At 55.4% G+C, this 24,692-nt stretch overlaps 1 protein-coding gene across 4 annotated transcripts in view; it reads left to right on the top strand.

Moving 5' to 3' along the window:
* The first annotated feature begins 920 nt into the window (after positions 1-920).
* AGRN (agrin) overlaps positions 921-24,692 on the top strand; it is a 132,403-nt gene continuing 108,631 nt past the window's right edge. For all 4 annotated transcript variants that reach the window (XM_074609567.1, XM_074609565.1, XM_074609564.1 and 1 more), the window contains exons 1-2: positions 921-1,138; positions 9,711-9,972. In XM_074609567.1, coding sequence (XP_074465668.1) covers positions 953-1,138; positions 9,711-9,972 — 448 coding nt within the window. In that variant the 5' untranslated portion in view covers positions 921-952. The remainder of the gene's footprint in view (positions 1,139-9,710; positions 9,973-24,692) is intronic.

The raw sequence follows: 24,692 nt of genomic DNA, 5'->3' as shown, positions 1-24,692 counted from the left end.
GCGCCGTGTCCCTCAAGAGATGGTGATGGAGCAGGTGTGGGTGATGGAGCAGGCGTGGGTGACTTTGTCCCGGGAGGGACTACTCGTAGGAGCTCTGCGGAGCAAGGCCAGCCCGGGCCTCAGTTTCCCTGTAGGAAAAACGGGAGCAGCCCTGGGAGCAGCCCTGGGAGCAGCCCCCCCCCCCCGCACCTCGGCCATGAGCTGGGGGATGGCAGGGAGGGATGCGGGGAAGCGCCGGGCTCCGACCCCCTCCCGCATCCGCACCCCGGGGAGCCCCGCGCATCCATAGGGGTGGGGGACAGGGGCCGGGGGGGGGGGGGCGGGGGGGACACAGAGGCGGCGGGGAGGCAGGCTGCCGCTCGGCGCCGGTCCCCTACACCTTTAAAAGTCTCCTCACGTTGGCGCGCTGATTATCCATTAACCTGATGCGGGCTCCCTTTCCTGGGGGTGGCGTCCGCGGCAGCGCTGCAATAAGAGCCGGCAGCAGGGCTGGCTGCCTGCCTCCCTCTTCTCTCTCTCTCTCCCTGTCTCCCTCCCTCTCTCTCTCTCTCCCCCCCCGCCACCCTACCCCCGCTCTCTGCTTATCAGCAATTCAGATTGCATGCAAATCTGCGGGCTTTCTTACGGGGGCAAGGCAGAGGACCGAGCGCTTCTCCCCGGCCGCGGCTTCTGGGGAGAGATATCTCCTCCTCCTCCTCCTCCTCCTCCTCTTGGGATTTTCTTCCTTCTCCCCTCCCCTGCTCTCCCCTCCCCTCTCCTCCCTCTCTTTCTTTCCTCCTTTTCACCTCCTCGAACAAAAGTAGCCCTTCTCTCTGCGCCAGCCCTGCCTGCGAGCGGGCTCGCTTTTGTCTGCCCGCTCCGTCGGGGTTGCCCGGGGAAGGGTGGGTGGGGGGGGGTGGGCCGGGCCGAGCCGAGCCGAGCCGAGCCGAACCCGCCGCGGCCGGCCGGGGCTATGGGAGGACGAGCGGCGGTGGCCCGGGCGTTGTTAGCCCTTTTGGGGCTAGCGCTGGGCGGCGGCGGGGCCAGCTGCCCCGAACGGGAGCTGGAGCGGAGGGAGGAGGAGGCCAACGTGGTGTTGACGGGCACGGTGGAGGAGATCATGAACGTGGACCCCGTCCACCATACCTACTCCTGCAAGGTAAGGGGTGGATGGGTGAGGGGGGGGGAGAAACTTTCGGCCCCCACCAGGCGCCTATCTCGGGCGGGCGCATGTGGTTTTTATTGTATGCGCCGGAGCTTTGGTGTGTAATTATGTATTTTTAGCCTGCGGAGTCTCTCCCCGCCAGAGCTCCCACAGCTGTGTGGAGGGGGAATCTCTCAAGGTTGCTTTTTATGGGCATTTCCCTCCTTTCCATCATGCGGAGCTGACTCCCAACTTTCTGCTCGGGCAGGGTTTGGGCTGCCGGGGAAGGTGTCGGGAGCCGCTTGCTGCTTTTTACGTGTAGCTCCCTGTTTACTTTAGCAGCATCTTGAGTTCCTCTAGCTCAAGCTATTGTTTAACTACGAATCTGGCCTCTGGCTATGTTTTTTTTTCCTTCCCCCCCCCCACCTTAAGCTGAGAGACGGCAAAGTACTGAGCAACCTGAAATACCATCCTCCTGGTTGTCAGAAAACGTGCTGTATGGCTTAACCCTTCCCGGGGCAGGAATCTCGCTTGTGAGGACATGCTGCTACATTGCTTTTTCTTTCTTAACCCCCCCCACCCCACCCTCTCCTCTTCTCCCCATCCCCTCTTCTTCCTATCCTTCAAAAGTCCTGCGGTTCCTGCCTGTGGTTCCTGCTAAGCAGGGCCTGGGGTGATGTGCAGCAGCGCGTTGGTGGGAGAGGTCTGCCGGTGCAGAGGAAGGTTTACTCTATACCATGCCCTCTTCTTCTGGAGCATCTCTCAGCCCAATAAACTAGTTAAAAAGCTTCTGTCTGCCCAGCTGGTGCCTCCCTGCTTCCCGCTGGCTCCCACCGCTCTGCCCCATGCGATGCTGCGTGGTACAATCTGTACCCTGCTCTCGTAAATTAAATCACGGACCCTCCAGGCTAGCGCAGAGACCGTATGTTTGCAAAGTGTCTGGCACATCCTGGGTGCTATCTAGAAAACTAATAAGCTGCTGCGAGCAGCCGGTGTCCTGCGGCAGCTTGGGGCGCATATGGCCGAATGGATGCGGGCCACCTGATGCCGGGGCAAGGGTTGCCATGCGAGGAGGCAGGAGGTGGTCCAGGAAGGCTAGTGACGAGGCAGAAATGCTCAGCTGAGAAACGGGTCTCTTTGCGGACACGCAGCACAGTGTCCGGCTAGCATAAAATCCAGGCTTCGTCTTGCTGCATCGGAGCAAGACTCTGGGATGCGATGGGAAAAACCTGCTTGCTCAGCAGCTCTGCCTTTGAGAGGGTGCCGTGGGGTCCGAGGAAGAGCAGCTAGGGAGCCAGGTGTGGGGAGGAACCCGGTCCGCAGGCGGTGGGTGGCTTTATCTGAAATGCAGTTTGCATTGAAGGGAGTCTTTGGCCCGACTCTCCCTGAGCTATCCCGTGCGATGCTGTGGAGAAGGCTCGTGCTGCTCACTGGGGAGTTAACTCTGGGTTTTTGGTTTAGTTTCATAACAGCACCTGAAGGCCGGAACCTGGCCCTAAGATACCTTTCCAGTCCTAGAGTCCTGTAAAAGAAAGTGAAAGGAGAAAAAACCACCTTCTCTCCTACCCTGGATGGAAATGCCCATCCCATCCCATCCCATTGTGGCAGCGCTGCTGGCTCTCCCGGCTTACGCTGTGACATTTAGCAGTTTTCTTAGAACCGCGGTTCTTCGGTCCTTTTACCTCCGCATCAGTCTCTTCTTTCTAAATTTTTTTTTTTATGGTATGTTCATCGTGTGTTTGCAGGGAAGAAAAGCTTTGAAACGGGACTTGGAGTGTCTTAAGGACCTGAAAGCAGATAAATCTCTCCCAACTGTGACTTAGCGGGGCGTAGTGCTCACGACTCGCAAATGCGTAGCTTTGTGGCAGCTGTTGGCCTGTTTCGCTCTAAGATCTCTCAAAGTATTGAAATTCTGCTAACGCTGGGTTATACATACTTGCATTTTGGTTTATTTTGTGGTGTGGTTTGGTTTTTTTCTTTTTTTTTTTTTTTTTTTACCAAGCGCCCAGATTCCAAAAGGGTAGTTTGGGGCATTAAACCCGACCCTGCTGGCTCCTGCTGGCCTCGCACCGACTCGGGTGCCCTCTCAGAAGGGATCTCGCTGCTTAACTGGTGAGAAAACTTCACCGGCCGCTTCCTCGCTGTCGTATGCCAGTAACCAGGCCCTGGGGTTGCCTACAAATACCACCGTTATCTCTTGTCGGGTTCTTCTTTATCTGAAGAGGAAAGGCAAGGGCCGGGTTGTGCGGTAGGAGTTCCCTAGAGCCCACACCCGAAATCGCGAGCGTTATCGGCGCTGGGTGGTCTGCGAGGGAGCGGGCACCTGACTCTCCGCCAGCGCTGCCTTAGCGTATTGTTCTTCCTAGTTACACTCCAAACCCTCCCAGCCGAAGCCTTTGATAGATGAAGATAAGCACATTGCAATGTAGAAGAAATGCGAAGTTAATGTTAGATAAACACCTGTAAATAGCCACCAGCCCTTCGCTTGCTGCTGGAGGAGATGAATAATAAGGAAGAACAGGCTGAGAGAACTCCCGAAATTGAAACTGGCTGAGGTGTGCTGCTTCACCGAGGGATTTGAGGGGGGAACCGGGGTGCTGGGCTGGCTCCTCTTCCCAAACTTCATCCAGCCTGGCATTGTCCCTTCCTGCTTCGGAGTCCTCTGGCGTGCCTTATTCTGGTCTGACCTGGTATTTACGAAGGGAACATCTATTTATAGGACACATACAGGTTCTATATGTGCTATAGGAAGTGGTGTAGAGGATGTGGATCCTGTTCCAGACAATAGAGCCCCTCTTTTGGGGGATAACGGTGGCCGTTCTCCAGGCAGGGCTGGATGTGGAAGTTGCTGGGGGAGGTGGGTTTGGTGCTCTGCTGGCTCCTGCCAGGGAAAGGGACAGAGAGTGACCGGCAAGGGGAGAGGGACGGCGTGCGGTGGGGAGGGAAGGGTTTGGCAGAGCTGTGCGTGAAGCTACAGGCAGAGCCGATGCTCGGGGTGACCTTTTTTACTTCTGTCCAGAGTGACAGCTCTCCTCCCGAGGAGACTGCGCTCTAACTTCTCATCTTTCTTTACAAGACCAAGCCTGAGACTTCTCGAAGCGTCTCCCTGGCAGGAATTCGCGGGCACTGCACGTGCCTGTACAGGTGGTCCCATTCCCTACCATGGGATTGCCCCCATGGCATATTGGAAAATCCTTTTACTTTTTTGGGGTTTTGTACTGCGCTTAAAATATACCCTTGCAAGGATCTGCTTAGATAAAGTCTTCGCTGTTCTCGCTCTGCCTCCCTGTAGCTGCCAGGAGTCTTGTAAAACAGCCTTAATCCAGTATTTTATGGGCTCGCTGGCAAAAGAGTGAGTCTGCTATAGGGAAGGGACCTCTTGGAACTTGGTTCCAGCCTAATCTTTTTTTTTTTCTCTCTTTCCCTTTTCTTCCCCAATCCTTGATGTAGCCGGTGAGTCACCGGTGACAAAGTCTTAATTGTGTGTGATGATGAATGGGATGCCCTACAGGTAATTGCTTGGTCTTTGGTGCCTTCACATCCATTCATTATGGAGGATAAGGGTGGGGAGAAAGCTGGTGGACTCTGATGTTGCTTGTGAATGCTGTGGCCTGGCTCTGAGGTGTATGACTAGAACAGCCATGCTAATTAACTCAAATTACCATCTGCTTCAGAAGAGAGGGTAGGCTTTAGCCTTTCTTCCCCCTTAGACCTAGCTGTGAAAATGCCCGACTGCCACCTTTCAGCGCAAGCCTCAGGCTGTGTTCTCTGCCTGGCTCTCCTATTTTATTTTTTTTTTCCTCTTTTGTCTCCTTTGTATTCCTGGGTGTGTGTATTTTTTTTTTTTTTTTTTTTTTTTTTTGCCCTGGTTGCTTGCACACCTCGCATGGAGCGCCTGCCCCGCAGGCCGCCGCCGAAGGAAGCGGAGGTGGAGCTGGTGGGGCTGCGGGAAGGTGTCTGGACTTGACTGTGGGGAGAAGCACAACCCCAGGGAGTTGAGGTGCTGCGAGACGCTGGAGAAAACAGCTGGTGCCGGCTGGGGGAAGCTTGGGCTGAAGCCGTGCAAGCTGTGCTCCTTCGCACCCTGGGCTCACCTGGGGTGCCACCTTCGCAGGTGGCACTTTGGAAGGGGGGGGCTGCTGCCTTGGGTGGCACCGCCGGCACATGGCGGAGCAGATGTCTCCGTGTCAACACCGCGATTCCCGTCAGATCACAAGGGAAAAGCTGCCTGTCACAGCTACCCTTCCTTGCCATCTGAAGCTCCCTCTGTTTGCTGGTTGAGTGCCACCTCTCGAGAGAGAAGAGCTCCTGGTGACAGGGCTGTGTACAACCCAGCAGCCTTCTTCTCGGGCTGGAATCGGCTCTGAAGGCTTTGCTTTCTCTGCCCATCATAGAATGTGTTGGGTGGGAAGGGACCTCTAAAGGCCATCTCGTCCCACCCCCCTGCAGTGAGCAGGGACATCTGTAACTAGATCAGGTTGCTCAGAGCCTCATCCAGCCTGGCCTTGAACATCTCCAGGGATGGGGCCTCCCCCAGCTCTCTGGGCAACCTGGGCCAGTGTCTCACCACCCTCAGTGTGAAGAACTTCTTCCTGATGTCTAACCTAATCCTGCCCTGCTCTAGTTTAAACCATTGGCCCTCGTCCTATGGCTCCATGCCCTTGCAAACAGCCCCTCCCCAGCTTTCTTGTAGCCCCCTTCAGGGACTGGAAGGGGCTCTAAGGTCTCCCCGGAGCCTTCTCTTCTCCAGGCTGAACCCCCCAGCTCTCTCAGCCTGTCCTCACAGCAGAGGGGCTCCAGCCCTTGGATCATCCTCATGGCCCTTACCCCTCCCCAGCAGCTTGGACTTGGACTGTGTGGGGAGGGATGGTAGCCCGTGGATAAGTTATTGCTTGTCTTTTGGTTGCTGTGGCATTGTGTAGCGCTGGCCCAAGGGGAGGTGACTCCCCCTTCATGCTGGAAGAGGGTGCGAGCATGTGAGTACAATGTCTTGGGGCAGGTAGGGCATGTGCGGCTTCCCAAGAGGAGCTGTCACGGTGGTTTTTACACCTGGGGTGGTTTTGGATCTCAGGTATGCAGGAGAACGGGGCTCACCTCGGTGAGATACGGTGGCTGCTATTGGGATGACGGGAGCTGCTGGGCTGGATGGGAGCTGAGACCCATCAAGTCCAGAGTCCTTCTCCGAGGCTGGCAAATAGTACACCTTAAGGAGAAGATGTGATTTGAGAATAAAATGCACTCCTAAACTTTGTTCTTAACCTTCAGTCGCACCTGTGGAGTACAAGCAACACTAAATTCGTTCCCTTTTTCTGCTGGACAGGTGAATTTTGTGCTGGTCTCCAACAGTGAGCAGGAGGGTCTTGCCCCAGCTTGCTGGCTCCTGTGGCGGTGGGAATGGCCCCGTTCCCTTGCCCCGGCACCTGTAGCTGCCTGCTCCTAGTCGCGGTAGGGACAGCGTGTGCAGCATTCAGCTCAAGATCATCGTGGACCTTGAAACTTCTTGCTGAGGACTGAGGCGGTGCTGAGCTCTCACCCCTGAAATTCTGGAGCTAGGGCTTTGAAAAGTCACAAGGTTGATTAAAGGTCACGAGACTTGCATTCCCCCCTAGCCCCTGACATGTTTTTACCCTCTTATGTGAACTTCGCAACGTCAGATCTTGGTGTGTGTCTTCCGTAGTCACTGAGTAATGGGATGGGGGTATTTGGCAAAGAGTCTGTCTGGATGGCCTCAAAGAAGCCTGGAGGGGAACATGATGCACTTGAAGGGCCGTGCAAGGCAGAGGCCAGCGAGCCGCAGTTGCGGCTATCTATAAAAATGGTTCATTCTGGAGCGGGATAACATCTGCTCTGTGCTTTCCTCCTCACCTGCAACAAGCCCCCCCGCCCCAACCCCTGTGTCAAGCACAGAAGCTGCAGTGCCAACGACTCGCTGCCTCCCTGCCACCCCCGTGTCCCCAAAGGTCGGGAGAGACCTGTCTGCCCGCACGCGTCCGAGCATCCTTCCTCTGCCCCTTGCGTTCCCTTCGGAATTGCGCTCTGAAAGGACCTACGTGCGTGCCTGTTCCGGAGAGGGGCTCGAGAGCCCCCTTATCTCTGAGCCGCCCCCTCCCCGGGTGCTTTGGCGCTGGGCAGGGTGTGCTGAAGTGCTCTCTGGGCCCCGGAGACAGCTGGAGAATGCAGGTGAACGCGCTCTGCGGGGCGGTAGGAGGGGAGTTGCTGGCAGAGAGCATGATAAAGCACGCTCTGAGCATGCCAGCCCTGGGATGCCTGCGGTCACGGCAATACCCTTGGCTAGGGAGCCCGCCCTCGCTCGGAGCCGAAACCTCAGGCAGCGCTCTGATGAGCTGTTCCCATTACACACAACTCGCCGACTCGGCTCCCTGTCCCTTTTCCCCCGCGACAGGATGGCAGCAGCGGCGGGAGGATTCCTTACCCATCGGGAGTGGATGGGGACACGTCTCTGGTGTCCCGCGTGCGCTGAAGTGTCATTTTAGGGCTGCCGCTTCCCTCCTGTGCGGGTGTCCCTCTCTTCGGGGCGGAAAGCGTGGCTCCGGAGGGAGGACGGCTTGCGGTTCTGTGCAGATCTCTCGCAATTTTTGGGCCAGGGGACGAGCCAGCAGCGAGGTGCAGGGCGCTGCTCTAGAACCACTGGCAGCGGTTGGGGACAGAGCGGCACTCGCTCTTGCGGCCAGGGTTTATTTTTCTTCCTGAAGTTTGGATGAGTAAAGGGAAATCGGGCTCCTCCTGCCAAATCCTGCCCTGTATTTTAGCAAATCCACGGGGGTTTTCTTGAGTCGTTTATAGGAACTGAAGTTGCCTTTGAGAATTCTACGTGGAGTGTATCTGCTCGGCCTTTCATCTTCTCAAGGTACCAGTGCCTTGTCGGAGCCAGAAGACTCCCTTTTTTAATTAACCCACCCCACTTACCTCCTCCTGCCCCTCTTTTAAGGCTCCTGTGCCGCCGTTCAGAGTCTCCCCCATGGATGGACACTGCTCGCCTACCCCGGTTGGGGACTTCCAGCCATTTAACGTTCCCTTCAAAGCTTATTTAATTTTTTTTGTTTTTATTTAGAAGTGGTTGTTTTGTTTTTTTTTCTTTTTTTCCTCCTTTGATACATTTCACCACCGAGATTTTGTTGCGAGTCGGGGTGCCTGTGGGAGAACTGGACCAGCTGGAGCCTGTCACCGTGAATGATGCTGGCTGGGGGCAGAAGGGGGTTCCTCTGGCAAGGCTGAGGTTTGTCTGCTGCCCTGGTGGGGCTGGACTCGTGTCCCTCGCCCTGTGGCCAGTGTCTGCAGCTCGTGTATGTGGAAAGGGTCGGTGCAGGTGAGTCGGCTCTCACTCCTGTCCAAGCATCGGGAACCAGAGGTGGATCTCCTGCTATGAATTTGAATTCATTATTAATCGTGGGCAGGACCAGGTCAGTTACGGTTTATGGTTTTTAAAATATAAATTATTTTCCTGGTTGAGTCTCTGCCAGCTTCCCCTGGCTATGTGCGGTGTCCCTTGTCGGAGCGCAGCATTCCCTGCCGCAGCCGGTCATCTTGTGACTGAAATGGCTTGTTGTGGGCCTAAAGGTTAGAATAATATGAGGGAAAAGGTTGATGAGCTCATCCTTGGCTTTACTGGTCGTGTACAGCAGAGGCAAGACGGCGGCAGAGGCTTCTGGTCGGAGTTGAGCCGTGTCGCAGAGGCGGCCGGGCTCTGCTCGCCCCTCTTCCCACCCTACCTCTGCCCGGTTCCTTCTGCCCCGCTCTCCCGTGGGACCCACCACCTTGCTGGCCCTGCTGGGCTCTTCTGTGCTGTGCAGGAGGCTGGCTTCTGGCTAGCAGCCATGCCTGCTGGTGGCCCTCCAGTGTTTGCTGGGAAGTGGCTGCTTAGCTGGAGAACTAGAGGAGCTTTAAGGTCCCTTCCGAGCTAAACCATTCTAGGATTGCTCTTGCAGGAAGAAAGGAAAGGGGCATCGCTATCCTCTTCCAGCCCCATGTTTGCACTCGGGGTGGGGAAGGCGAGCCCTCCCCAGGGTTGGTGATGAGAGAAGAGGAAGGAGAAGGATGTTTTGGTTTCATGGGCCTCCGGGGAAGTGAGTCAAGGCAGCTCGTGGTAGGGTTTGGCGCGGGGCAACCCTTCATCTTGAGGCTCAAACAGCAACGACTGGGCTGGTGGCACGCTTGGCTTCGGCTGAGCCCGGAGCCTGCTTCCAAGGGAAGAGAAGTGGGAAGGGAAAGCAAATCCTGGGTCTCAGCGCCAAGGGTGGTGTGTCACCATGCAAAGAGGACTCTGTCCCTTGCTGGAGAACCTGTGTGGCTGAGGGACCCCTCGCGACACGAGGCTGCCAGGAGCACTGACGGGTGGAGAGCTGGGTGCAGCTTTGGCAGGAAGAGGAGTATGCGCTTTAGTCTGTTGCCCACACACTTTGTGCTTTTAGAGGAATGGCTAATGGAATTAGCTCGGCTGGACGGCTTTGCCAGCCTGAGCCACTCCGGTGCATCTGGTGACAACATGACAAAAACCTAACTGGGCCAGAAGGTGCCGGTCTGTGGCTGCGAAATGGTCTCATGTGCTCTTTTCTCCCTCTCGTTCAAGGTGAGAGTCTGGCGTTACCTGAAAGGCAAAGACATCGTCACTCACGAGATCCTCTTGGATGGTGGGAACAAGGTGGTTATCGGTGGCTTCGGGGACCCATTAATCTGCGACAACCAAGTCTCGACTGGGGACACGCGGATTTTCTTCGTCAACCCGGCCCCTCAGTACATGTGGCCGGCGCACCGCAACGAGCTGATGCTGAACTCCAGCCTCATGCGGATAACGCTGCGCAACCTGGAGGAGGTGGAGCACTGCGTGGAAGGTGAGGCTGGATGGCGCGAGGGTGCCTGGCTTTCCCCGGGGGTGCTCTGAGCGCCCCGATGCAGCAGTGGCCAAGCCCTGGCTCTGTTGGCCACCTTGTGCACTTGGCTTGTAAATGATTGATCAGCAAACGGTCTCGCTGGTGATGGGGCGGATCAATCCTGCCGTTCTACGCGTGTCCAGGGTAGAGTCATACTGCTCTGTGGACTCGCTTGTCACGGGGACAGTGCCTGGCATTGACCTTGTTGTCAAAGGCAGTGATTACAGCCAAGTGAAGGTATTTTATGTTATTTTGTGCCCCAGATTTGATGCAGGTTCTCAGTCCCCTCTGCAATGAGCCTTGTGTGGTTGGGAGCATCCCCGTGGCAAGTCCTGTCCTGACACAAGTGTGTGGCAGGCACTTACCAGGGAATTTAGACTCCTTACACACCTGAGTTAGATTTTCCTGTAGGTTTAGAGCTAATTAAGTTAATGGGTTAATGCTGTGGTGAAGGCCTGTCCTTCCTGGTAGTCACACCTAGCTTCCTCACTTGCGAAGTCAGCCTCGTGGACTCCTGCCGGGATCCAAGAAGCCAGCTGAGTTCTGCTCGGGGGTGAAGGTTGCTTCTCCGAGGTACAACTAAATCAGAACCAACCCAAAGAGCTAAGTGATTTTTGGGGGGTACGAGCTGTGCTTCTGTATTGTCCTGGTGAAGCCCTTGCACCCTAACCTCTCTGGAGCCTCTGTGTCTGCTCCCAGAAGAGCTCAGATGAGGTGGGTTGTGCTGTGCCCATGGAGGTTCGTGCATCGCACTGATGCTCAGCGCAGGGGCTGTGGGTTGACCTGTAGTTGTCCGTGGGACAATGTGAGGAGCGCTGGCATCCCCCTGCCAAAGAGGGTGGCTGAGTTACTAGCGCTGCTGTGGGTGCAACAACAGAGCTGTTGGGAAGGGCTGAGGGGGAAGACAGTCCATATGTCCTCTTTACTAAGGTCTTAGACCTCCAGGTGTGGAGATGCGCGTCTATGGAGAGGAGCATTGATACTTCTTCTACTTGTGGCCCAACCACCTTGAAAACATCCTTCTGTGATTGCCCGTTTGCTCGCTTCTCTCTTCCCGCCTTGTGCTTGCCCTGTGTTCCAGCGAGAGCTCCGAGCTCATAGGGGAACGCGGTGCCCCAAAAGCCCTTGGCTGGGGTCTGAGTGTGTCCTGAGAGCAGATGAGTAAACAAGGGAAGGAATGCAGGAATTCTGCGCAGACAACAAATAAACATGCAGATTGGCTCCCTCCTCCCCCTTGGACGTGCAGAGGAGAGGCCATAACCCCCTTTTTCCAGCTGTGAATGCTGACGGGGTAAATGACCGAAGTCTCGGGCTGGGAGAGAGCTGGTTCAGCCAAGTGGCTCACAAGAGGCACCCGTCTCGAGTGGTTTTTGTAAAAGGGTGGGACACTGGAGATATTCTGCCTATATTCCGTCTTGCACTTGAATGGTATCAGTCTGGCTCCTTCCTTGCACCGAGTGGAGAGGGAGGGAGGAGAAAGAAGAGTGTGTGTGTGGCTGGTTCTGTTAAACCTGGGCAAACATTGGGAAGAATTCTGTCTTCACCTCGTTGGCTGCGTTCTTTAGCCTGCTCGTTTTGCAGACACTGGGTGTGAGCTGGGGTGGCAGAGCTACATGGTTCCCCTTTGTGGGGAAGGATGTTGTCCCTCAAGGCCCCTGGGAGGTGATGAGAGATGAAGTCTTCCTCCTAATGCTGTAGATTCCGTGTAGGATTTGTCACCGGGACCCATTCCTGCTTTTGCCTTTTGTGGGGGAAGATTCAAAACTGTGTTGTGTTGGTGTAACGCTCGTTACAGCTCCTGCTGTGTCAGGGCTGCCTGGGTTTGGTGAGCTGGGCTGGGACCTGCTGCGGTCGGGGATGTGTCCCAGCTTGGGACAGCTTTTGCAGAGGGCCAGGGTGGTGACGGGACTGTCATTCCCAGTGCGCTATACCCTACAGCCGTACCGGTGTCCTGTCCCAGGAGGGGAGAGGTGGGAAGCGCCTGTGTGCACCAAGCAGTAGGTGGATGCGTGTGTCCGTAGGCATGTCCTCTGATGCTGGACGGTAGGAAAGACTTGCTTGGTGTTGCTCCCATGCTGTTGTGCAAGAGAATCAGAGGTGCCAAAGCTGGGCATGTCCAAACTCACTCTCTCCCTCCTGTGTGCTTAAATTCCAGGTCCGTGCAGTTATAGGTGGGTTTACCTTTCCTCCCTGTGATGTTAACCTTTCCTGATGCCAGGTGGCGGATAGTTCTTTCTGGGACTCCCCTCTTCTCTGAAGAACACTTGTTGAATAGCTTGCTTCATATATATAGCTTGCTTTAACTAATTATGCCCCTCTTCCCGGCAGCTGCCGGGGATGCTGTTGGCATGCAGAGGTGGGCTGGCAGCCTGGCTGGTGGCTCAGGGCCACTGGGCTGGTGCTGGGAGAGTGGGGACTGGAGAGGGCTGGAAAACAGCCTGCGGACAGCTTGCCGTCTGTGGTGGAGCCGATTTCTCCAAACTGGAGGAGCCCTTTTCGGACTGTGTCACTGAGAAATGACAAAAACCAAGGCAACCTTGAGTTACTATATTTTGAGTAGGTCAAAGAGCGTTGCTCGGGGGAGATGCAGCGGTTCTTATTTTGGTATCCCCTGACTTGGCAGCTGTTTCGCTTGCCTTGATAAACCCACCTTGCTTGTCATATCCAGTGGACTGGCTTTTCTTCTTCCCGCATCTTGGAAACCCGGTCGTTGCGTGAGTATCCTACGCGCTGGGTGCTAGCAGGTTTGCCGTAGTGAGCACGGAACACACTGACCCCCAAAACCTTGGTTTCCCTTGAGCTCTACCCAAAGCTCAGGCCTCTCCTGAGGTCTGTGAAAGTCCCTTCTGGGAGGCGATGCAAAACCAGGCATGAGAACCTGCTCCTGTCACCCTGGGAAGCATTTTTGAGCTCCCGAGTCTGAGAATTTAGCTCCAGGACTTGTTTCCCATCAGCTCCCCACAGGAGGGTTCAAAGCAAAGCTGCCCAGAACGCTGCTCTCTTGCTGCACTTTAAGTTTAAAAAACAAACCTTTGAGTGCTTTTGCAGAAAGAATGGGAAGAATGGTGGCAGCTGAGTGGAAAAACATGAATGTTTTGAGTATCTTCATCTCCTGTCGCTCCAGCTTGGAAAAATCCTAGACATCAAAATCTTTCCTGTCTAAGAGAGGAGTTCAAACCAGGGCAGCTCTGTGAAACAGCTCAGGTTAGAGTAAACCCCGTGTATTTTGATTACACTTAATTGTAGTGTAAAAAAAAAAAAAAAAAAAATTGCTTTGACCAGCTGTAGTCAAAATGCAAGACTCCAGCTGAGCTCTGCAAACTGGGTCAGCTCAGAGGGTGCCTGGAGGGAAGATTTTGGGTGCTGGGGGGCAGAGGAGCAGCTCTGGGAGGCTGGGACACAGGCTTGGACCTGGGTGCCTGGTGAAGGAGGATGTTTGCTCCGGTGCCTCTGCGGGGGAATGCATGGAAAGGGAACCAGCTCCCAGCAGCCTGCGGAGCTGTGTAGCAGCAGGAGTGGATTTCCTCTTCAGGACATCTGGATGATGCTTCCTGGGGAAAGAATTAGCCTGATAAGCAGCAGCCTCGCTGTATTTGTGCCTTGAACTGCAAGAAGAGGGCCGGAATCACCGCGCAGGTGTTAAAGCATCCCAAGGCACACCACCAGCAGGCTCCGTGCCGGGTGCTTTCCTCTCCTCGCTTTCCTCGCCATCGCGCCCGCTCTTCTGGAGTTCAACAGCTGACTAATCCCCGCGAGCTCTTTCCCGTGTGTGTGTGTGTGTCTCATATTTCACTTTGATCGCGATGGCACTTAAAGAAAATCAAGATATTTTTTGTGTGTGTATGGTGTGGGAGGGGCTGCGTGTTGACTCCACGCTGAGCCGTCTGGGTGGGAGGAAGTTCAGATTAAACCTTTGTTAGAGCCTTGGTTAATGAGAACCCAAGGCTCCTTTTTAAATAGTGGCTTGCTTGTGGCGTGATTTGCATTGACGCTGGTGCAGCTGCCCCAGCCGAGGCTGCTTTGCTGGCTCTGGAGGTGCGCGTGGACTTTGAACCTCCTGGGAAAAGCCACGTACGTTGGCTTTACAAGTAAGGGCCACAGCGAAACCTGAAGTGTTGGGTACAATAAGCACACGCTGTTGTAAGAGAAGGTCCTGCTGGTGGCTTGTGACCCTTGTCCTGGGGCAGTGTGTCCAATATATCTTCAAGAAACTCTTGCTCTGGGCTTTAACTAGTGCGGTGTCAGCTCAGCTGCTCAGGTGACGTGGAAAAGGGGGCCTGTGGATCAAGTCCAGACGAAGCTGTGACTTGTAGACCAAGAGCAATCAAGGAGGACTTCAGGGCGTTCTTGATCATATTTTGTGATTTAAAGTCTGGGGGCTTAGTAGGCCTTTTGATAAGGATGGATCTGCCTGTCTTGGGGGTGATACTTGAACAATTCCAGCGATGAGAGCAAGGCTGAGGACTGACCCTCTATGCACACGTGTAGCAGCTGTCCCAGACCCTTTCTGGGCTATCCGTTAGCTTTCCAGGCTGCCAAGCATGGTCGTGGCAGCTGCTGCGCTCGTGCTTCTGTGGCACTCGGTGCCTTCTCTGGGTACGCGGCAAGGCGGGTGCGTGCTGTGCTGGCACGGTCACCTTTGGGTGCTGTGTGTCACCCTGCCTGGGACCTGGAGGGGGCAACGTGGTGTCTCGGGGCGCTGCTGTGAGGACAGCATGGAATCACAGAATGTGTTGGGTGGGAAGGGACCTCTAAAGGCCATCTCGTCCCACCCCCCTGCAGTGAGCAGGGACATCTGTAACTAGATCAGGTTGCTCAGAGCCTCATCCAGCCTGGCCTTGAATGTCTCCAGGGATGGGGCCTCCCCCAGCTCTCTGGGCAACCTGGGCCAGTGTCTCACCACCCTCAGTGTAAAGAACTTCTTCCTGATGTCTCATCTAAACCTGCCCTGCTCTAGTTTAAACCATTGCCCCTTGTCCTATGGCTCCATGCCCTTGCAAACAGCCCCTCCCCAGCTTTCCTGGAGCCCCTTTAGGGACTGGAAGGGGCTCTAAGGTCTCCCCGGAGCCTTCTCTTCTCCAGGCTGAACCCCCCCAGCTCTCTCTCCAGCATATACTGGTCTCAGAAACGCTTTTCCGTATAGATGCCCATAGTCAAGCGACTCTGGCTTGTGTTCAACACGCAGTGTGCTGCAGATGCTCCATATGTTTAAAAATGTCACTGAGCTCCTATTGAAATCCCAATTCTAGCCAGTCCAGAACTCTCCTGTGACTTTTCATCTCTGTGGCAACCTTTTTAGTTACTCCTGTGGAATAATTGCATCCCATCCTGCAGGCTCCGTTCTCCCACGTCTGCTGGGGAGCGGGACTGCTTTGAAAGCATCTCCCTTTAAGTTATACCCTGTCCATTCTGTTTTGTCTTCTGCCTGCTCGCCTCTATTCTGTCCTCTCTCTTTCTTTTTTAGGTCTCTGCCTCCATAGAACTGAGACGTTTTGTTCTTGTAAACCAGCCCATGCAAAATTTTCTTTTCAGGCTCCTTGCAGGGACTGTAAGGCACGCACAGTGGGCTCCTCTCAGCAAGGAAATTGCTGGCATGGGTTTGTGTTGAGGTGATTTGGGCCGTGGTCACTTCCCATGCTCCGCTCTCTCTGCAGCCCTTCTCCACCCCTGCAACTATTTCTCTTCTTAATCCATCCCTGGCGTTTCATTGTGCTTCAGAACAGGCGAGGGAGGGGGCTGGAAGAGGGTTAGTGTGTGGGTTTTTTCTTAAATAAGTTGATTTTTTTTTTCTTTTTTTCCCCCTCCTTCCTCTTCTTGGCTCTGTTTTGAATTGAAGATAATGAGAGCAGCATCAACACCTCCGTCTCGGGAGGGTGAGAGAGTTAGCCAGCAGCTGTAAAATGTAGTAAATGGAGAGGAGAGAATCCATCATTAGACAATCCTGGGGGCCCCATCGCAGCGGATTTCCTGGGGCTGCCACCTCCGAGGTGGGCAGTGGGGAGAGCCGGGACTTCAGGGGTTGGATGGAGGTGGGTGCTGTGGCTGGTGGTGCAGAATCCAGCCTGGCTCTGCCTGGACCGGTGTTTGCAGGAGCCTCTGCTGTGGGGGGCCCTGTGCGCGGGCCAAGCATGAGGGTCTGTTTCCTCCCTCTCTTGTGTGGCAGTAATGCAAAACATCCCACGGGTTTATGGCGGTAGCTAAGAGAGTCGATTTGTTTAGCAAATTCCTATGGAATTTTAATCTGGTGTGGGAGGCTACTGGTCTGGGAAGGCTCCTTTGGCCCCGCTTCCCGCTCTGGCGCATCCTGCCGCATTTCTCCACAGCTTCGGCTGGGGCTTCTTGGTCCGCAGCACAGACGGCGTATCTCCCGGGGGTGCCGGCCCTGCGGTTATGACAAGTGCTGGGCCCTGGCCATGAGCTCTTCGTTCTGCTTTTTCCTTTTTATTTTTTTGTTTGCTCCGCTAATAACTTGTAGGGGGACGGTGGCTTGCCGTTCCCTGTGGTACGGAGGGGAGAAGCCGCTGCTGCTCTGGTGGGGTCTGCGCCGCCTCCTGCCCTGTGTTTTCCATTGAACTGCTGGGTACCCATCGGTGCTGGTCTGGGGCTGGTCCATCACCTCCTGGCTGGTGGGAATGCCCCGGGAAGCAGCATTCTGTAGCCCCTTCCAGTCCCTAAAGGGGCTCCAGGAAGGATGAGGAGAGACTCTTTATTAGGGTGTGTAGGGCTAGGACAAGGGTAATGGTTTTAAACTGGAAGAGGGGAGATTTAGATGAGATATCAGGAAGAAATTCTTTACTCTGAGACACTGGAAGAGATTTCCCAGAAAAGCTGCGGCTGCCCCATCCCTGGAGGGGTTCAAGGCCAGGTTGGACGGGGCTTGGAGCAACCTGGGCTGGTGGGAGGTGTCCCTGCCCAGGGCAACGGGGTGGAATTAGGTGATCTTTAAGGTCCCTTCCAACCCAAACCATTCTGTGACTCTATGAAATGGCTCAGTCCTCATCTGGCTTCCAAACAAAGCCCAGAAGCTGGGCTCTGCTGGTGGGGAGGACAGAGCTGACCTTCTCCAGCCTTTGGGATGTCCGGGGGCGATGGGCAACATGGGGTGGGCCAGTCTTTGCCCGTGAGCCCCGTGGGGCTCTGCTTTCAGAGCTGCCAGGCGCCCGCTGGGACTGCCGGCACCCGCCCGGGCTTGCTCCCTGCTAATCCTTACCCGGAGTGGGACTTCGGTCTGTTTATCTTATTAAACGCTCTGCAAAGATCCTGCATTCCTTCGGGATGACTTCCAGGAGCCAGGAGAGCTCTTTGATGTGCTGGGTGGCCAGGGTGGGGACGGAGCGGGCCCCCAGGACTGGATGGACCCTCTCCCTGGTGGGCTGTGGGCAGCTGAGCGGGGAGAAGGGGCCGGAGGAGGAGGTGAGTGGTGCTCCGCAAGCTGCTCCCTCCTTATAGAAGCCACTCGAGCAGCACCTTTTTCTTTTTTTTTTTTTTTTTTTTTTTTTCCCCTTCCCTTGAAAAACTGCTGCTCTTCCCGTACTTTCAGCTCCCTGAAATCATTTTCTTTGATTAGCAAAGGAAATGGGACTCTAGTGCTTTCAATAATTCATACCCAATTTGGCTAATTTCAGTCTGGCTGCAGCGCAGGCTACAAAGTGAATAAGAATTTCTTATTCGCCTCTAATTCTTACTCCCCTGGCTCTACCTGTGTCCAGCAGCCGCCTCGGCCTCCGTTAATCTCGTGAGCTGAGCAGCGTGGTCTTATCAACGCTTATAAATACTTCAAGGGTGGGTGTCAGGAGGATGGGGCCAGGCTCTTCTCAGTGGTGCCTGGAGACAGGACAAGAGGGAACGGGCACAAACTTGACCATGGGAAGTTCCATCTCAACACGAGGAGGAACTTCTTTGCTGTGAGGGTGGCAGAGCCCTGGCACAGGCTGCCCAGAGAGGTGGGGGAGTCTCCGTCTCTGGAGACATTCCAACCCCGCCTGGACGCGTTCCTGTGCCACCTGCTGTGGGTGACCCTGCTCTGGCAGGGGGTGGGACGGGGTGATCTCCAGAGGTCCCTTCCCACCCCCACCGTTCTGGGATTCTGTGGCCAAGTGTGTGCTACCGTCCTACCTCCAGCCCAGGTGAATTCCTGGTCTTCCTAAGCTTGCACTCACCCACCCGGTGTCTCACCCACTTTCTCTTCTTGCTCGGATGCTTTATCCATCAGCGTTGCTGAGACCCCAGTACCTCTGTGTGAGCTCTCGTGCCTGGGGTGGATCCCAGCCCTGTTGATTCCCCTTCCCTCCCTTGGCCCATATTGCAGCTTCACCCCAAAGCTGCTCTTTTTTGGGGTCAGTAAATCATAGAATGGTTTAGGTTGGGAGAAACCTCAAAGATCATCTAGTGCCAACCCCCTGCCGTGTGCTGCCTCGCCTGTTGGCATCGCCTTGCGGTGACACACAGAGGCTTTGTCCTGTCCCAGAGGTGGTGCCGGGCAGGGAGATCTCCTGGATCCTGCTGGTAAAAGGTCTTTTGCAACACAAACTGCCGTATCGGTGTCTGTTACCTCCGTTGAAAGCAGCTGGTGGGGTAGGGGCGATGGCTGGTGTTTGCCTGGTGTGCTGCAGAGCGGAGCCTGCCTGTGTCATTCTAACCGGGCAGTGGGTTTTCTCCTCAAGCTGATGCCACGTGGATTTAGCTGGATTTCTTGGATTTAATGGATTTCCGCCCCCAAAAAAGGATTGGCACCGCTACTAATTGTTTAGAGGCTTGTGGTGCTCTCTCACAGCTGAGCTTTGCTTATAGCCCCGCTCTGTAACTTGCTTATCCCAGTGTCTCCTCTTGGGCTGCCTTTTTTGGGAGAAGGAAAGCCGGTGGAAATGGCTCTGCTGCCCCTCTCCACGTTCAGAAGACAAACCTTAACATCTTCTGTGACCGACTGCCTATTCCTATCCCATTTTCCTTTTTTTTTTTTTTTTTTTTTTCTTCCCGCCCTGCTGGCGTGGTAGTGGATGTTGGAAGGGAATTGCACGCTCCTGGAGGACGTTGTGTCATCTTGATGGGCTCTAAGTGCATCTTCTGGCTAATATTAGAGCACTGTGCTCTCTCTGTCTCGCCGGGCTGCTAATTAGCTTAAGTGAATGGGAGGACTGGCTGTGCCTCGGCGTCTTTGATTTGTGGGTGATACTCAATTAAAAGAAGGGGGAACAGAAAAAGGCGGAGGGAGCTTTTGCTGAGCTCTGCGCGTCTGAGCGCGGTGCTTCTCTTGGTGGTCAGTCCTCAGTTGTGTGGTTGAGGTGAGCGGAGCCCGACCAGCTTGCAACTCTCTTTGGACACGCAGGGTTGGAATTGGCCTCATCCAAGCTGTTCCACCTGAGGAGAGAGGGAAGGGTGTGCGGAGGCTCAGAATTTGTTTTGAGAACAGAGTGAAGGGGTTACCTTTCCTTTAAGTGCGTTAAAGTCCGTGTTAACAAGTCATTTTACTCCCCTGGGTGCTGTCAGCGTTTCTGCAGGCTGAGACAGGTACGGTAAGCAAGCAGCAGTATGGTCCCAGTTTGGGTCCATACAATGTCCATACAATGTCCAGCAGTATGGTCCCAGCTGTGACCGAGCAGAGAATGGGAGCCGGGAGTCCGGACCCCATGGGCAGATTCCCACCAGTTATCCACCAGGATAACTGCCGTCACCCACCCGCATCTTGACTCGGAACGGAGCGGGCCGACACTTGGTGCTGCAGCTGGAATAGCAGAGCTTTACGGATAGATAGCCAGGGTGTTGGCCCTAAACCGGGAGGAGAGCTGATGGCGGGGGGAGATCTCCCTTGTGGGGCTGTTGAGATTCCTCATGGCCACAGCAACGAGTCTCTGTGGGCTCTTCCCTGTGACTTGTGGGACTCTCCCTGCTACGACGCTCCCTTGGATGCACCAGCAACGGCGACGCGCTTTGAGTTTCCTCCTGCCGCCTTTTCCTTCAGCCTTCCGGGCTTTATCTGCCTGTTCCCGACTCCATCAGCGGGAGCGCAGGGCTGCTGTGAGCACCGCACGCTGATCACGCATGCGTGGTGCCGGGGTGGGGGGGGTTCTGCCAAACCTGCTCTTGGACCTTATACCTTGGCTTGTTCTTTTCTCTGCCTGCGTAAAATCCTAGCATCCCCGCTGGTCGGGAGGACTAAGCCGATAAGAGTGTTGAAATCAGACTTCCTCAGCTTTTTAGCTAAAGAGGAGCGTGGCTGGAGCTATGTCTCCCTTCTAGCAATAATGCCACCAATGCAATTTATCCGTTCCTCTGAAGTACAGCTCGTGCTGCAGATCCCGAAGGCCAGGAGGGATGCTCAAGGGTTTATTTGTAGCCGCTTGCCACTGGTGCGCGCGTGCTGTGTCGTGGGGAACTAAAACCCCCCTCTGAGGCTAAATTCATGTCCTCGAAACTACTCTTTAAACTTCCTCCCAGCCCCTTGTGCGGTGGCGATGTTTGTTGCAGGTGGAGGACGGCAGCCAAAGCCGTGGGCCTGGTTGGGTGCATGTTAACTCCTGCTGGAGCAGAAACTGCCAGGTTGCTCAGCTTTGGGACCCAAAGGGTTGAGTAAGTTGTGGCCTTCCAGACCTTGCAGAGCTTCTGAACCCCCAAACTGCAGGAGAGAAGTCACCGGAGGGCGGGGAGGGGAGAAAACCCAACCAATACATCGCTTGCCAACTCTAATTCAGCTGCCAAATTGTGATTGCCTTGGCTCTGAAGCTGTTCTCCTTGGCCAAGAAGCACCGTATCTCACTCTGTTTCTGGCAAAAAAACCCGGTACTCTGGGGCTTTAGATCGGTTCAGGCCTTCAGGTACTTCTGTAAAACCAAGGAATGGCTGCACTGCAAAGGAAGCATCAGCCCCAAAGGAGTGTGTGGGGCAGGGGGAGCGTAAAAAGTGATCCGAATGGATCTTCTGACTGCATAAGGGAAGCTGGACCCTGGCTTCCCACCTCGGGCAGGATGGCCCCGAACAAACTTCCCTGATTTGTGTGGCCCAGGAAGCAGCTGGGAGCGATCGGGTTGGACATGGAAAACTGACTTGGCAGGTTGGAGCTGTAAGGGGTGTTAACAGAGAACGTACAGAGCTGGAAATGGGGTAACAGGCGACAGGACAAGAGGAAATGGCCTGAAGTTGCACCAGGGGAGGTTTAGACTGGATATTAGGAAAAGTTTTCACACTGAAAGGGTTATCCAGCATTGGAACAGGCTGCCCAGGGAAGCGGTGGAGTCTCCATCCCTGGAGTTATTTAAAAGCTGGGCAGACGTGCTGCTTAGAGATATGGTTTAGTGATGGTTTTTGTCAGAGTTAGGTTGATGGTTGGACTCGATGATCTGAAAGGTCCCTTCCAACCTGGGCAAGTCTATGATTCTAGGAGACTCCTGGTTCCCTGTGGAAGGCAACAATCACGCGAGTTTGGGAAGAAAAGAGAGGACCAAAAGAGGCTCAAGCATGTTCTGGGGGCTGTGCCTCGGTACCTGGGGCTCCCTTCATCCGTACGGTGGGCTGCCTCCCCCGTTGCCTTTTCCATTGTGCGGAGCCCCCTGTTCCCAGCGCCTGCAGGGACACACAGGGCTCTGCCCGGGGGTCTGGGACTGTCCCCGAGGGTCAGGGCAGGATGGAGCTCACCCTGCCTCATCATAGAATGGTTTGGGTGAGAAGGGACCTTAAAGACCATCTAGTTCCACCCCCCTGCCCTGGGCAGGGACACCTCCCACCAGCCCAGGTTGCTCCAAGCCCCGTCCAACCTGGCCTTGAACCCCTCCAGGGATGGGGCAGCCACAGCTTCTCTGGGCAACCTGGCTCTGCCTGGGTGTCTGTGACGGTCCCCGAGGGCCAGGGCAGGATGGATGGAGCTCACCCTGCCTCCAAGGCAGCGTTTCCCGTGGGTACCAGCGGAGGCTGAGCGAGAAACCTCTGGGTAGGGAACAAAGTGCCAGTGCGAGGTGTGTGTCTCGCACCCCCAAGAGCAGGAGCAGACGGTGCTCAGGGATGGGTTTGGACCCCTTCCTGGGGTTTCTCCATCTGGAAACCCTTTCCCTGTCCCTCTGCGCAGCCAGCCCGGGAGAGAGGTGCTTCCCTGGGCTTGGCTGGGCGCTGCGTGCTGGCAGTACCTTTCTGCCGATAAATCTTAATCTGTTCTTGCGCTAACGGGCAGCAGCCGGGCGGGCAGCCAGGGGCGGCATTCCAGTCATAGCTCAGCCAGGTAGGCTGGCAGGAGAAGGCCTGCTCCATGGGATTTGCGGAGCGAGGTGTAGGAAAAGCAGCATTCTCACAGGAAAGGGGCGGCTTGGGGAGTAAGGGGTTCCCAGCTGTGCTGGGGCACTGGAACAGCAGCAGGGGTGACACTGGCCACCCAGGGGTGGCATCCTTTCCAGTGGGAGGTGTCCCTGCCCAGGGCAGGGGGTTGGAACTAGATGGTCTTTAAGGTCCCTTCTGAGCTGAACCATTCTGTGATCCTTCCCTGGAGTGGGTGGGGTGGTCTCTGGTTGCTGATCCTCTCCTGGGTCCCTGCTCCTGTGACGCTAAGCAGTGTCACCTTCTTTCTCTTGGTGGCTGTCATAGACTCATGGAACATGTTGGGTTGGGAGGGACCTCTAAAGGCCATCTCGTCCCACCCCCCTGCAGTGAGCAGGGACATCTGTAACTAGATCGGGTTGCTCAGAGCCTCATCCAGCCTGGCCTTGAATGTCTCCAGGGATGGGGCCTCCCCCACCTCTCTGGGCAACCTGGACCAGTGTCTCACCACCCTCAGTGTAAAGAACTTCTTCCTGATGTCTAACCTAATCCTGCCCTGCTCTAGTTTAAACCATTGCCCCTCGTCCTATGGCTCCGTGCCCTTGCAAACAGCCCCTCCCCGGCTTTCTTGTAGGCCCCCTTCAGGGACTGGAAGGGGCTCTAAGGTCTCCCCAGAGCCTTCTCTTCTCCAGGCTGAACCCCCCCAGCTCTCTCAGCCTGTCCTCCCAGCAGAGGGGCTCCAGCCCTTGGATCATCCTCATGGCCCTCCTCTGGCCCCGCTCCTGTCCTGTTAGGAGAGGGCACGCACTGATTTTTAGATGCTAGTACAGCGATTGCTGGGGAAAACCCAGCGACTGGCATTGTGCAGCCAGACCAGAAAGGTCCTTGCTTTGAACTTGGGACTGATCCTGTAACTCCTGGGTGGCTGCATTTGAAATGGACACCCGGTGGGAGAGGAGCTGGAGTGGCCTGGCCGTGCCTCCCCCACCTCCCGCCTGGCCGTGCCCAGGGATGCCGCAGTCCGGGGCAAGCGTCTGGGGAGTCTGCTCTTCCCTGTGTGCCTTCCCAGAGGGAACGGCTCCTTCACTGACACGTTTTATATAATCTGGATCCTCTTCAGTGTTTTCGGTGGCATTTTTATCATGGTGACCAAGGAGCGTTTTTCCTCTACAGGCGGTGCAGGATTGTACCGTGGCTCCAACTCTTCTTCCAGTGATATTTTTGCCAGGGGGTTTGTTTGGGCTGAATCCTTTTTCTGCCACTTCTCATTCTTTTGGTACTGGAAAACTTCCCTGACAAACAGATCTGTCAAATCTGTGGGGTCAGAACTGAGGTGGTGGGGTTTTTTTCCTCAGTTAATTACCCAGGCGAATCCTTTTGGGAGCCATTCGTGTGGCTTGGGATTGGCGAGAGCTTGGGTAGGCTGCAGCTTCGTTTGGACAGTTGTGCTCTTGGGGAAGGCAGCTTCTTCATCTGTTTTATTCGTCCCTCTCCTGCTTACAGCCGGTTTCTCTCTCGGCTTTCCTTGTTACGTTGGGCTGTCTGTTTACGTAGCGATAAAATCCCTGAGCAAATTGTTTTAACTGATGCTGTTTATCTAAGAGATAAACTAGGATCAGTGGAAGCTCCTGGCAGTTGCATGGGGAAACTCTGTCACGAGGAGCCATCTCAGCTCCGTCTAGGTGAGCGCTTCTCCTTCTTTCAGCGTGGTTCCTTTCCAAAAAGGCTTGTCCCAAACCAAGCGCGGAGACCAAGACTCGCAGGAATTCCCTATTTCTTGCCGCCTTGCCCTTGTGGTTGGAATACCGGTGCACGCTGATGGGTGCAGGGCCTTGGGAGACAGGTGTTCGCCTGTGCTGGGGTGGCGGGTGGGGATGGGCTGGCCATGGGCCGCGTCTCTTGAGTGGCCTGCAGCCCCATGCCTGCCCCATACCCGCCCCCCCCGGCCTGCTGCTCCCTCTCCCTCACCCCATCCCTGCTTCTCTGCAGGGAACAACCTGCAGAATATGTTTTTGGTTTGTTTCCCCCCCCCCCAGTATTTTTAATGTGTCGTGAAAGCCTGGGGGCTGCCTTCATCAATAAGCTATAAACCAAAGCTCAGGTGGTTTTTACGGGGCATCTCTGCAGCAAGCAGAGCATCAGCTTGGTATTTGAAGATCTTGGAGGTTGTGTAACTAAGTGGATTTGGATGAAAGGTGGATTTAGGTACGGGGAAGCCCAGGATGTGCGCGGATACGGCTCCTGCATCTGTGACCTGACCCATGGTGGGGTCCTGGGGCTGGGACCCGCTGCTGTCTAGCAGCCCTCCGCTGCGGGGGCGGCCGGCCTTTTCTCGGATAAGTAGCCAGGTCGCTTGTGGCTTTGTTTAATAGACGTGCTGAGGAGCCAGCTCCGCTGTGCAGGAAGCATTTCCCACCCTCGGCGCGTCTCCCAGCCCCCACGGG

This window comes from Larus michahellis, chromosome 16, assembly GCF_964199755.1.
Source record: "Larus michahellis chromosome 16, bLarMic1.1, whole genome shotgun sequence".
Lineage (NCBI taxonomy): Eukaryota > Metazoa > Chordata > Aves > Charadriiformes > Laridae > Larus > Larus michahellis.
This window is presented reverse-complemented; position numbering and strand designations above follow the sequence as displayed.